Consider the following 13,201-nt stretch of genomic DNA (forward strand, 5'->3'; position numbering starts at 1 on the left):
TTTAAAAAAACTTGCTTGAAATTTTGATAAATAAATTTTTAATCATTAAAATTTTTATATTAAACATTAAATCAAAAATTTAAAATAAAATACAATATAAATTCCTTTTGAATCTTTCTTTATTCTTCTTATCATGATTATTTATTAAATAATTTATTTATTTTATAAAATTTAAAATTATTTTTCATCAAAAATTTTCAATTTTATTTATTTTTTTATTATTTTTTAAAATTAAAAAAAGATTTTAATAAATAAACATTTCTATCTATAAATTCTGATAAAAAAGATAATATGAAAGGATTTATTTTTTTATAAATTGGTTATTTACTCATTCGAAGGATTACTAAATAAAGTTTTAAATATAAATTAATTTTTAATAAATATAGTTTTTCAAGTCTATTCAATTTATTTTGATTAAAGAAGCATTTTTGTTTTTTTATTTTTGAAACTTTAATTTGATTCTGATTTATTTATTTAAAGTCATTTAATAAATTAAAATGAATAGGATTTTTTGTGTTTCATAGAGGAATTTAAGGTCAATTTATATGTTATGTGATTATTGATAAGGTGTTTAAATCTGGTCTGTCTGGAATATTTTTTTCATGTTTTATTAACCTTTCTAGTAATACCTTTTCTAGCACCAAATTATTTCTTTGTAAATTTTCTTCATCGTAATTAAAATTCTTTTTGATTAGTTTTTGATCATCCAAATAATTATCTGCAAATTACATGGTTTCAATGTGGAATGGTGCTGATTTTTCATAATGTGGTAGCTTAACAACTTCTTTATTAAAATACTTCTTGTGAGAGTTAATGAAATGACACATAAGATTTTTAATTTTTGGTATATTTTTATCACTTCTAACTAGCTTAAAAGAATCTAAATTAAATTGTCTTGGCATAACATATTCCTTTTCTTCATTTTTATTTGTGAATTTAGTCAGTATTTGTCTACTTTATTTGGCATCTCTATCTTCAATAGCCTTTTTAACAAAAAATATTGAAACTTTATTTATGAAACAATTAAAATCAATAAAATTTTCTCTATTAAACTTTATTCTTTTTTATCAAATATTTCTAATTGACTAAAACAATTTAATCTGAAATTTCTTTCATCCTACATTGGCTTTTACAAAATTAAAAATAGCACTCTTTATTTGTGCTAAAATAATTTAATTACCATTTAAATAATTTATTCAGTAGCTAATTTATTTAACAAAGTTATAATTTAATCAAACTTTAATATTCAAATTGTTTTTTTATAGTAGAATTTAACTAAATAAATAATAAATAATTGTTTCTATGTCATAAATGTATTTTGTTTTACTAAAAAAATTCTATTAGAATAATTAATGTTGTGTTTAAAGTTATTATTGATATTAAATTGATGCGTTGAGCAATTTTAATAGTTAGCTATTATTTATTTCTTTCCTTTTTTTCTATTAGTTAATTAATATTTCTCTTTAAAATTAAAATGAATATCAGATAGTTTATTTTTAAATTGTTTATTTACATGAAGAAGTCTTGTAACTCTTGGAGGAATCGATTCATTTATTTTTTTAAATCCTGTAACTCTAGCTTACTCTATACTTTGAAGACTATTATTTGTTCTATGTGAAGGTTTAGTATGAACATATTTAGTTGTGCTAAAGTTTTTTTTGAATAAATGAATAAAGTTTCCAAATCCATTATTAGTTGAGTTGATATTTGAAGCTGAGCTGTTATATCTTGAAGCCATTTGAAGGTTATCTAAGTTATCATAGTTTGAGTTTATCGAAGGTAACTTTAATGATAAATCACTGCTGCTATTTAAATCTAATTTCACACATTATGTAATCAAAATGTTTCTTGGTTTGGTATTCTTTCTAATATTTTTATTAAGCTAAGAGGAATTTGAGCTTTCCATTACTTCCTTTAAAATAAAATAGCAAACTATCTTCTAATTCCTGGAGTATTCTTCAGTCCAAAAGATTGAAAATCTTATATAAAAAAACCTATCTTTAAGTTATTTAGCTATTTTATAATTTGTGAAGATTGTTATTAACTTATTTTGAATTGTATTATAATTAAAACTTATAGATTTAGGAACAAAAAAAAACCTAAAAATCAATAATTAATCAGTAAAGCAATGAATATAATAAATATATACAAATCATTGTATCTATTTATCTATTTATTATAAATCAACTAATCAAAATGCAAATCTGGTTGGTTGTTTGGTTGGCTGGCTGACTTAAAAGTACCACTTCTTTTATTATTTCATTATATAATGAGATAGAAAAAATGTGTATTTTTATGATAAACTAGATTTTATTTGTTAAATTAGCAAACATGTTCATAAAATAGTAATATATTATATTTTTGAAATAAAGTTTAAAATTATTGTCATATATTCATTAAATTTTTAAATACTAAACACATTGAAAATCAAAAATATTTAAATAAAAATTAACACACTGAAAAATATAATTTTTAAAATAGTTTTTAAAAAACTTCTAAAATAATTTTTTTATAATAAATAAATCAAATATTTTTTATTTTTTTAAATTAAATAAATTCAAATATTTTTTTTTTATAAAATTAAATAAATCAAATATTTTTTTTTATAAGATTAAAAGATAACTTTTTTAAGGGTAAATAAATATTTATAAATGCCTATAAACAAAAAAAGTTAAAAATATTTAAAATACTGTTTAGCTTTTTTAAGAAAGCAATTCTAATTTTTAGAAATGTTTAACTTGTCTAATTAATTGATTAAAGAGCCTATTAATGAATATTTTTATTTAACAAATCATTAGCTTAAATTACAAAATATCAAAGCATTATATTTTCTGAGAAATTGTAGTTTATATTTTTGATATTGTCAAGTATTGTTAGGCAAAAAATAAAATGTTTTTTATGTTGCTAGCCATATATTTTAAAGAAGCATTAACCTTTATGCTCTCCTTTATTTTGGTCATTCATTTTTATGTCATTCAAATTTAAGTTATATCTGGTTTTACCATCTAGTACATAATATGTTTAGAATGATAAAACTTCAGAACCTTCTTAGATGTTATTATCCAACCTCAGCTCACATGACAAGTTGTTTGAGAGGCCAACCTGATTCATGTCACAAAATGTAATTGTGTACTCATTCAAATAAGTTTAAACTTAACTTTCTTCACTTAGTAATTTAATATTTGTCTTTATTTGAATTGGTTGCTAGAAGATTTTTTTTAAGTTAGCTGTGTCTAAAGAAGGTAGAGGCAGCAAACCTTCGGAGTATCTATGAACATCCTTCCATTTTATTGAAAATATTTCTCTAAATTTCTTTTGCATAAATTCCTATGGATCATAATCTTCTTCGTCTTGCTCTTCAATGAGCTTTTAAACCTTCTGAAGCTTAAATATTTTTGTGACCCTTTTATTGTTTGAGTAAAGGTCGCACTAATCAATGCTGTTTTATTTCTCATAAAAAGTTAAAGTAAATTAATTATCAATTATGTTTGAGTTTTAAGGGAATAATAGAATGGCACCACTATTATTTTCATTCTAATTATATTATGTACTTTCACCAAACTACAATTATTGCTGCTATGAAATTATATTATCGTCTGTTTTAATGAATGTCATTTGTACGTAAAAATAATCATTTAAATAATAATTTTAAACTCTTGAATCTTCTATAATCTTTTAGTTTTATTCATATATTTCCATACTGTCAATCAAAATACTCTCTTTTACTGTTATATTTTTTTTTAAGTGTATTTCCTTGATAAACTTGCTGCTACTGTTTTCCATATAACTTACCACAAAAGTCACTTAAGAAACCTATAAAAATTATTAAGTAAAATTGATAAAATATTTTAATTAAATTTAGTGAACAATAAATTAAATACTTCATAAGAAGACTGCTTCAGTTAAGGTAACTATAGTACTTTAAAATTTCCTTTTTTTTGCTTGAAAATAGAATTCTGCTCAACAAAAATCAATGTTATACTCTCATTTTTGTTTATAGAAACCTCACCAACTTCTTCAAAGCTATATTAAACTGTTTTAAATTAATAAATTATAATTTTAGCAGTTTAAATAAAAATTATATTATAAACAAAGCTATATTTTTAATCATGAACAAAAAATCCTTTGCAAAAATATCAAGCTTAAATGTTAACGGTAAGAAATATTTACATTCCTAAATTGGTGGCTAATTGTAATCAATGCATGCTGAAATATTTAGCTAAGTTACTGGTAAGTCTCCTATGTTTTTCAAGTTTATTTAGAATTATATTTTTTGAGATTTCTCAAAAATAATATTTCCATTTTAATCGATATCTCCCAACAGTTCAGCGTTGAGATGAGGAAGCTTATCAAAAATCTCAATATTTTTCAAATCATATTAAACTTTTTTTTAGTTGTTTTACAGGTTAATTTTATCTTAGTGTTTTTAAAGGTAAATCAATCCGAAACCTCTTTCGTCAATGCAATGCTCATAAACAGTGTTAAAGCATCTAAATTTGATTGCTTCGATGCTCAAATTACCTGATTTAAGTGGTTTTATATTTTATTCTATCACAAATTCTGTATGATTCTTACTCACAAATATATTATTGGGATAATTTAATATTTCTACACCACTAACTTCAAAGACAATGCAGTCAATCTACAAATCAAATCCAAACGAATTCACCAAAGTAATTCTATTATTTTATCATTTTAAAATAAAATAATTGAATAAAAACACAAATAAATAAAATATTAATAAATTAAATCAATAATTAAGAAAGTTATTAAATAAATAAATAGTAAAATCAACTTAAAACTGATCAGCTCATCGGAAGGAAATTTAAGTTTCTACAAATTTTTTTTCTAAAAAGGATTGTAAATAAATAAACCCTTTTTCTCTTATTCGTTAGGTCTAATTAATTGATTAGAAGGGATTATGTCAACTTTTTTAACAACTGGAAGATGCTCAAAAATAAAGTAACTATAATTAGGAGTATAGGGACACTCATTTCTTAAAGACAAATAAATTCTCTCCTTGTCTTATTTATTTAAATCAGTAAATACATTAATGATATGCTTTTAAACTTAATTTTTCCTATTAATTTCAAAATATTTATGCTTAAATTAAAATTAAATAAATAAATAATTACAGCTTAGGTTAATCAGCAAGACACTCTATAAACTCAAATAAAAATGCCATTTAAATTTTGAGCCAAAATTATTCACTCTTTTTTCCTTCTCCAAAAGGACTTAACTCATAAAATTTATAATATTTAGCAGCTATACTCATTAATTTTTAACAAACATTTGAATTATATTTGTTAATCAGCAAGGCAGCCTAATTAATTTTAATAAAATAAAAAGAAATTAATTAACATTTTCAAGTGAAAATAATTATTAATTAATTAAATTGTTTAATATTAAAATTATTTAATTTTCTACTTTTCTTAGATAGAAACCATATTTTCTAAGCATACCAAGTTATTTGTACATACCAGCAATAGACTAAAAGCATTGTGAAGACTCCACTTTATCATTTAAGGTATAATTCATTTCAAAATAGTAAGCCATATCATTAAATTACAGTTTAAATTAATACTCAGATAAAACTTTCATATATTTAAATGCTATTTCAATAAAGAAATTTGAAAATTTAGTTTTAAGTATGCAATCCATAGCTTCTTTCATCCTTGTAGAGACTTCTTACTCAAAATCATTAACGGATAAAGCTGTTATTAATAATTTATTTTTGAACTTGTAATATATTCTTGCTGTGCAGCTTGTTTAGCAAGAAGCTATCCATAAGTAATCTTCACATTTTTTAAGAATCTTTAAACCATCTGAATAGTAACCTATTGCATCTTCAAATGATAGCAACATCATACAGTAATCGCCCATCATTTTTAAAGCTCTTCCTTCTTTTCTTTTCTTAAGCTTAGAAGAATCAGTCACCTTTTCTTCTTTCATATGAACTTTTACAGTATTTTAAGGATCTGACCTTTTATAATCATATAAAATACTCTAAATATTGCTATTATTTATATCTAAATTTTATTATTTATGTTAGTAAATTACCAAACATCCAAATTTTAATAAGAATATAAATGTTAAATATCTAACATAAATTTATCAAATTAGTATCAACATTTTATTTTAAAACTAAAAAATAATATTTTAAAATAGATCATGTTTTTATTGATTTTATATAATTAATTTATGGCTTTTTGTATGAATTGAGGTAACTAAAATATTTCAATTTATTTAAATAAATTTATAAATTTGTTAAGTATTAATTGTTAAAATTAGTAATTTAAAATAGATTTTAATTAAATTCTTACTTAAGTTTTTCTAACTCGAGAGCAAAATTGATAGAAATATCAACAATAATCTATTATATTTAATTTTAAAGAGTTATTTAGCTTGCTTCTCTTTCTATTTCAATATCTTCAAGAAAGCAAAATGATGTTTCATATGGAACCATCTCTCTGATATCTTTTTCTTTAGAACCCATAATAAAGAGCTTCATTAGTGTTTAACGACTTTAAGATACTCTCTTTCATTTTATTTATTTATTTAATTTAAATTATTAAAATTTTTATTATCAAATATTTTTTTACGCTTTTAAGTTTGATAAACTCTTCTTAAAATTAATTTATATCGTTAGAGTCAGAATCATAAAACGCTATTGCACCTGCAGCAATCCTGTAAAATCAAAAATGAAAACTAATTTATGATGAAATAGTAAATTTAATGATTTTACATGTGCAACTCGTATCCAGGCCACTCAGTTTATATGACATAATCTTAAAATTACAAATTCATTAAACTTTTATTCCATTCCTATTTTGATATCGAAAGAAAATTCATAAATACTAAGATAAATATTCTCAATTTTATCAACTTTTTGCTTTAAATATGGCGATAGTTTAGTTTTAATTAATTTTAAATTATCCTAGGAAATATTAAGTGATTAGAAAGACTCTTATAACAACTTTAAAAAATCTTTAAATTAATCAGATTTCATATTTCCCATTTGATAACATTGAATAGTAACTCGTGTATGATCATCTAAGCTTTTTTGAATATTTGATAGCTATAAATAAGTGCTATTGTACTGCTAAACTATTTAATAAGCTTGTTCCTCCATGATTGCTATATCTTCTTAAAATTCTAATTGATTATAATGTATTATATGCTTTATATTTGATGTAAATCTTAAGATATTTATTAATTACTAATTAAATAAAAGATGCAGTAAATATTGTATTATTCAGATAAATTTTAAGAATCTTTGGTGCTTATTACAAATTAATATTAATAATTAATATCTAAAATATGCCAACCAAAATAAATATAAATTAGATAGATAAATAGATAGATAGAACAGTATTGAATTAATTCTAAAATTTTATTAAGCAATTTATTTTACATTTTATTAAAAATAAATAATTCCAAAAATAATAGAAAAAAGATTAATAAATATTTACAATAAATATATTTTTTATATTTTTAGTATTATTTTGTTTGTATGTAGAAAGATATTTATATTTTTACTAATTGTTATTGAAAATATATTCATTTCTAAATTAATATTTAAAGGGTATTTTATTAAACTTAAAAGATTATTTTAGTAATAAATAAAATATTATTTTTTTCTTTCATAAAATAAAATGAATTTATGTAAAAAATATTTATTATTAATATTGGAGGATTTATTTTTATGTACATTTATTTGCTATATTAATAGAATTTTAGTACATCTAAAATTGTATTTATTGGAAATAGAACTTAGGATAATTTTTATTTTTAATGAAACCTATTAAAAAAATATAAAAAACTTGATTTTTAATTAGAATTAGTAAAATTTATTATTTTTATAATAATTTTAAATTATAAAAAAACAAACTTACTTTTTCATTACTATTTTATTTATTTTCATCAGTTTTTAAAATTTTTTAACTAAATAAAAATGACTTTTGAATAAAATTGTGAAAACAATAAATTATTATTATTTTAAATAGATAATTGATAAATAATAAAAATTTAAAGGCAATTTAATTTTAATTAATTAAATTATATGGAATATATAAATTTATATAAATGAATTCCTACAAAATAATACTAGAATATATTATTTTGTATTCAAAAAATGTAATTATACATTACTAATCTCTTGCAGCATTTTTATATTTTTTTTCTAGTTTAATTAAGTCTTTGCTTTTCTGCAGTAGAACTTATCAATATAATTAAAAAGTAATTCAATTTATTTTATTAAATAAATAAATAAGAAAATCTTACAAAAGCACTAAGGAAAGCACCCTCAAAACTTAGTTTTTTATTAGTGCATTTTAAAGAGTTATAATGCCTTACCCAATATAGTTTAGTACTAGACTGAGCTCTAAGCTAACAATTGTTTTATTATTTTATATGAAATCACAGAAATCAGTATTTCCTTATTCATCTATATTATTATTTCTATTTTTAATATTTTTAATTTTTAATTTAAATGTAAGTCTTTAATTGTGTTACTTGTTCAATAAAATAAAAAAATATTTGTTTCAATTAATAAACATTTTTTTAAAAAGATATTTTTAAAATATAATTGAATTTTAATGGCTAAATTTAGTTTTTACTTTTAATACTATAAAATTTGCTAATTCAACTTTTTTTTATTCTAAATAATTTTTTAATTTTAAAATTTTTTACTGTTAAAAATATTAGTTTTGATAGCATTTTCTATTTAAAAAAGTTAAATAAAGTGTTGTTTAAAATTTAGATAAAAATATTTAATTATACGTTAAGATTATATTTAGGTGCTTTAATTAAGTGAGTAATCTAAGATTTTTGGATATTTGCTACCAGCCAGTTGAATTTATATTGCATTCACTTTTCAAAAAAAAATAAATTAAATTTACTATTTTTGACAAAAAATTTAATATTTTACACTAAATTTAAAGAGAGTACTTGCAGTTTACTAGTAGATTACAAAATATCAGAAATGTGGAAAGCCCCTGCTTGATAGATAATATTTTTACTTTATTTTATATAAACAGCTTGCATAAATTTATTTGAACTTTTACTTGCGAATTGTTAATTATAAGATAAAAATATTACAAAATAACTAGTTTTAACTCTTTCATTTCTGCTAACTTTTATAATCCTATGCTTATGTGTCTTGCTCCCTATTCTCCAAAATAGTTATTTCTATTAAATATTTATTTGTTTCCTAATTATCATTTATTGTATATGATTTAATACCCCAAATGTAGATGTAGGACTTGTAGCTTCTTAAAGCATATTACTATTTTCATTAATCTTTAAACTCCTTCATCTTCTAAAAAGTTATGGCTTTAAATAAATAAAATTTATTAATATAAAGTTATAGTTTAACTAATGTACTCAAGCTTTAATTGTAAATAATTTAGTTCAGTATTTTTGCATATTATATTTAGGTCATTTATACTTTCTGCGTTTATGTCTTTATATCTAATTTAATAATTTGTAAAATGCACTATTAGATAAATGATGTTCCTTTTACTCTAAATCGAAAATTAATCTTCTACTTTTGTTTAGATCTTAGTTCTCTATATTTAGCTTTATGATCATATTTACGCTCTTAGGATCATAAAATAGGTCATCTCTTTCATTTATAAAGTAACTTTTAATAAATTTGAAGATATTCATTAAAAAAATCATAGAAACTAATTAATTTTTTTTTAATGATCTAGACAAATATATTATGTATGTATGACTGATTCCTGATAAGCTTAAATAATTCATAAATAAATAAATATACAATTTCTATTCAGAAAACACAATTTGATGGGTTAAAAATATTATTTTAAAATGAGTAATTGTAAGTTGTTAAAATAAATCAAGATTACAATTTTTATTTTTAACAAATAGCTTTAAAAAGTTTATTTTTTTATCTACAATACTTATTAATTTTATGAAAAAAAAATCAAAATCTCTTTAAAATAAATTATTGAATTTAAAAAAAGCATGAGGTAAAATTTTAACTTTATATGAAAGCAAACTTAGCTGTAAAATTACTCACCTAGTAATTATAGTATAGTTTATAAGATAATCTTGATTATCAAAACCTTTGTAACTTACCCTTTTATATTAAACATTTTTATAATTATCTAAATTTATTTTAATTAATGATAATAAACTTAAAATAAACTTGAATATAAAAAGCTAAAAAAAAAAGGTAGAAAATATAAATTTTAAGATAAGAAGGAGAATTAATTATAAATTTTAAATTTATTTTTAATTAGATTATTTAGAATTAAAATTTCTATTTAAAAATGATTTATATTTGCAAAATTAATTTATAAAATTATATTAGGAGAAATATTTAATACAGATTAATTATAATACAAAAAGCAAGCAACAAATAAATATCAAATGATTATTTTGAAATAAGAATTAGTTAATTAGTTAATTTTAATTTAATATAATTAATTTTGTTATTAACGAGAAGCTTATATATAAAAGTATATTTTTATCTATGATTATTACTTGATTCCAATAATAAAAAAATCAAAATCTGTAATTAAGAGGAACCAAAGAAAGAAAATCAGTCCCTAAAATATCTATAACCATATCTTGTTCAATTAGCAATAGCATTTCTTATGTGAAAAGATTTTTAATACCTATCTTTTCTAAGGCAGTTATTTCCATAAGGAATTCATTCATCAATTCCATTCTACTAATTATCATATTAACTATAGGACTCTAAAAGCTATTTTTAAATATTTTGAATAATTAAATATTTTTTTAAGAAATAAAATTAGTACTCTAATCCTATTCTAAGTTAATTAAGCAACTGAATTTATTTAAATAATTCTTTTCCATACATGGTTTGCATTTCAGGTGACATTCCAGTCATACTATAAATATTTTTAAAATAGTTTTAAAATGTTTTTAAAAATGATATCAATTACTTTAAGTTCATGTTCAAGCTTTATAAATTTTTTAGAGAGCTAATAGACTTTTCAAGTTCCTTTGCTCCTTCATCTGTGATTTTGTTGCTCCTTAATTTTATTTTTATTTAGATTAGTTAAAACTCACAATTAAATTTTATTTCAAATTTACTTAAAACTCAAGATTAGCTCATTTAAATCTTACAATTCATTTAATGCTTATGCTGTTTCAATAGCTCCTATCTTGTCTATCTTATTTTCACTAGATATAAAATATTATTTATTTTTATTGACTAAAATATTCATAAGATAATCTTAAATTATTTTTGATATTTTACATGAGGACTAATGTAAGCTTTTTTAAATGTCTTAATTATTTTAAAGAGTGAGCAAGAGCTGAAACACCTTCTGAACCAAGTTTATTATAGCTAATTTTAATTAAAATATTTTCAATTAAACAGTATTTTTTAAGTTCAATTTAAAAACTAACTTTTTAAATTTATTCAATTATAATTTAAATTAAAAAATTTATTTTAGAATTTTTAATTTTTTAGAGGTAAATTTAAAATATTTTTGATCTTGATTTATTATTTTTTTACAATTTCAGTTTAAAATTTGCTAAAAATTTCACCTAAATATCACAAAATATGTTTTCAATATTTTTTTTGAATGAATAAACAAAAATTGATATTAATTTTATTATTAAAACCACCTAGAACTAGTCATCAAATAATTTTTAAAAATGTTTGTTTTATAAATAAATAATTTAATGCTATTAAATTTACTTTAAAAGAAGTTATAACTAAGTTAAACCAGTTAAGTGAAGAAGTGCCATAGAGAGCTCAATAGCTGCTTCGTCTTCCATGTCATTTTAATAGAAATTTAAGTCTAGAGATCTAAGTTTTCTCAAGTTCTTAAGACCATCTGAAAACTCCTTCATGCCTTCGTTTTGAAGACTATTCCAACTTTTTTATACAAATAAAATTTTAAAATATTTTTCTAGTGAATTTGATTTACCCTAAAAACAAAGATAAGTCTTGCAATTCTCTTAGGTTATGAATTCCATTAGCAATTTCTTTAATTCCTTGAACTCCTAACTGATTTTCTCCAACTATAAGCTTCAAAGACTTGAGTCTCTTCAAATGAGTCAATCCATCACTCAAAGTATTCATGCCTTTGCCTGTGATCATATTAGAACTAGTTTTATTTAAACAGAAAAGTAAATTTAAACAAGCAACATTTAATTTGCTTTCTCTTACTCCAACTATAATTAGAGCATTTGCATGTGCTTCATATGGCTTAAATATTCTGATATTATAGTCACACCTTCGTCTCCCAATTCATTATTGCTATAATAACAAAATAAAAAATAATATTTTAAAATTATTACTGAGAAAATGGAATAGCTAAATAAATTTGTCTTTTAAAAATGCATACATTAAACTCAATGTTAAAACTTCTAGCTTAGTCACCTTTAGTAGCTGTTCTATAAGTAACTTGATTCCTTCTGTTTTAATATCATTGTAGCTATTTATAAATTTATTAGTGAATTTCTTTTAAGAAATCTAGTAATTTATACTCTAAATTAAGAGATAAATCCTTTAGGTGCTTTAATTATCCTATTGCTTCTGCAAGATACTCTATTTCTTCTAAGCCTATATCGTTTTCACTATATATAATTATAAAGTCTTAAGACATTAAATTGAATTAAAATTAAATCTATTTATTAAATTGGTGAACAGACAGACACAAAGCTTAAAAAATAAATTATTCTACTTTAGCTTCAGATGAAGCTTCTCTAAATTCTTCATGAGCTAGATACTATATGATATGTTTAAAATACCTTCAAGTCCAATATATTGCATGCTTTTTCAAATAATAAATTAGATAAATCTTGCTATATTATAATCAAACATCAAAAATAATACCCAACATCTAAAAAAGCTGACTTCCTTTACTCTATAGAATCTATGAAGGCATTTTTATTTGATGACTCTATAATACGAACTTCTTCGCCTAAATACCCAAAGTCGCTTTTTTCCTGGCTAAATTGCTTCAGCATAGGCAAAGCCTTTCTCATTTCTGTCTATTTTTTTTGCATTTTATATAAATCTTATCAAAAACAAATTAGAACTTTAATTTATAAATTATTCGACTGTGTATTTTATCATAAAAATAATATATTAAAATATTAAAATTTTAGTTCATTAGCTTAATTGTCATAATAAATTATCAAAATTTAGAGTTAGTGTTTTTTGTAAAAGTGACAATTAATTTGTTAAATACTA

At 20.8% G+C, this 13,201-nt stretch overlaps 4 protein-coding genes across 4 annotated transcripts; all 4 read right to left on the reverse strand. All coding sequences in view use genetic code 6, as the record gives it.

The window, feature by feature from the left end:
* Window positions 1–536: 536 nt before the first annotated feature.
* Window positions 537–1,906, reverse strand: TTHERM_000848129 (hypothetical protein; the record flags this gene model as incomplete). The annotated part of the gene is made up of 2 exons (XM_012795960.1): window positions 537–983; window positions 1,514–1,906. 2 exons carry the CDS (start codon window positions 1,904–1,906, stop codon window positions 537–539), a joined length of 840 nt encoding a protein of 279 aa, XP_012651414.1.
* A 679-nt stretch (window positions 1,907–2,585) lies between these two features.
* On the reverse strand, window positions 2,586–7,239 carry TTHERM_00848130 (Hypothetical protein). The gene is made up of 10 exons (XM_001009305.2): window positions 6,887–7,239; window positions 6,746–6,825; window positions 6,603–6,687; window positions 6,324–6,538; window positions 5,428–5,983; window positions 5,136–5,323; window positions 4,796–5,080; window positions 4,171–4,679; window positions 3,882–4,033; window positions 2,586–3,813 (listed from the first exon to the last, which is right to left on the reverse strand). Exons 1-10 carry the CDS (start codon window positions 7,130–7,132, stop codon window positions 2,815–2,817), a joined length of 3,315 nt encoding a protein of 1,104 aa, XP_001009305.2. The 5' UTR covers window positions 7,133–7,239; the 3' UTR covers window positions 2,586–2,814.
* Window positions 7,240–8,127: 888 nt separating this feature from the next.
* On the reverse strand, window positions 8,128–9,765 carry TTHERM_00848140 (kinase domain protein, putative; the record flags this gene model as incomplete). Its single annotated transcript, XM_001009306.2, has 8 exons — window positions 8,128–8,218; window positions 8,284–8,460; window positions 8,782–8,871; window positions 8,930–9,019; window positions 9,100–9,189; window positions 9,244–9,333; window positions 9,385–9,471; window positions 9,524–9,765. 8 exons carry the CDS (start codon window positions 9,763–9,765, stop codon window positions 8,128–8,130), a joined length of 957 nt encoding a protein of 318 aa, XP_001009306.2.
* Window positions 9,766–10,530: 765 nt separating this feature from the next.
* Window positions 10,531–13,014, reverse strand: TTHERM_00848150 (kinase domain protein; the record flags this gene model as incomplete). The annotated part of the gene is made up of 12 exons (XM_001009307.2): window positions 10,531–10,732; window positions 10,788–10,880; window positions 10,935–11,024; window positions 11,086–11,175; window positions 11,252–11,341; window positions 11,699–11,878; window positions 11,931–12,110; window positions 12,173–12,262; window positions 12,351–12,440; window positions 12,493–12,582; window positions 12,690–12,779; window positions 12,842–13,014. The coding sequence occupies 12 exons, from the start codon at window positions 13,012–13,014 to the stop codon at window positions 10,531–10,533; spliced, it is 1,458 nt and encodes a 485-aa protein (XP_001009307.2).
* Window positions 13,015–13,201: the final 187 nt, after the last annotated feature.

Source organism: Tetrahymena thermophila (genome assembly GCF_000189635.1).
Source record: "Tetrahymena thermophila SB210 genomic scaffold scf_8254783, whole genome shotgun sequence".
Taxonomy (NCBI): domain Eukaryota; phylum Ciliophora; class Oligohymenophorea; order Hymenostomatida; family Tetrahymenidae; genus Tetrahymena; species Tetrahymena thermophila.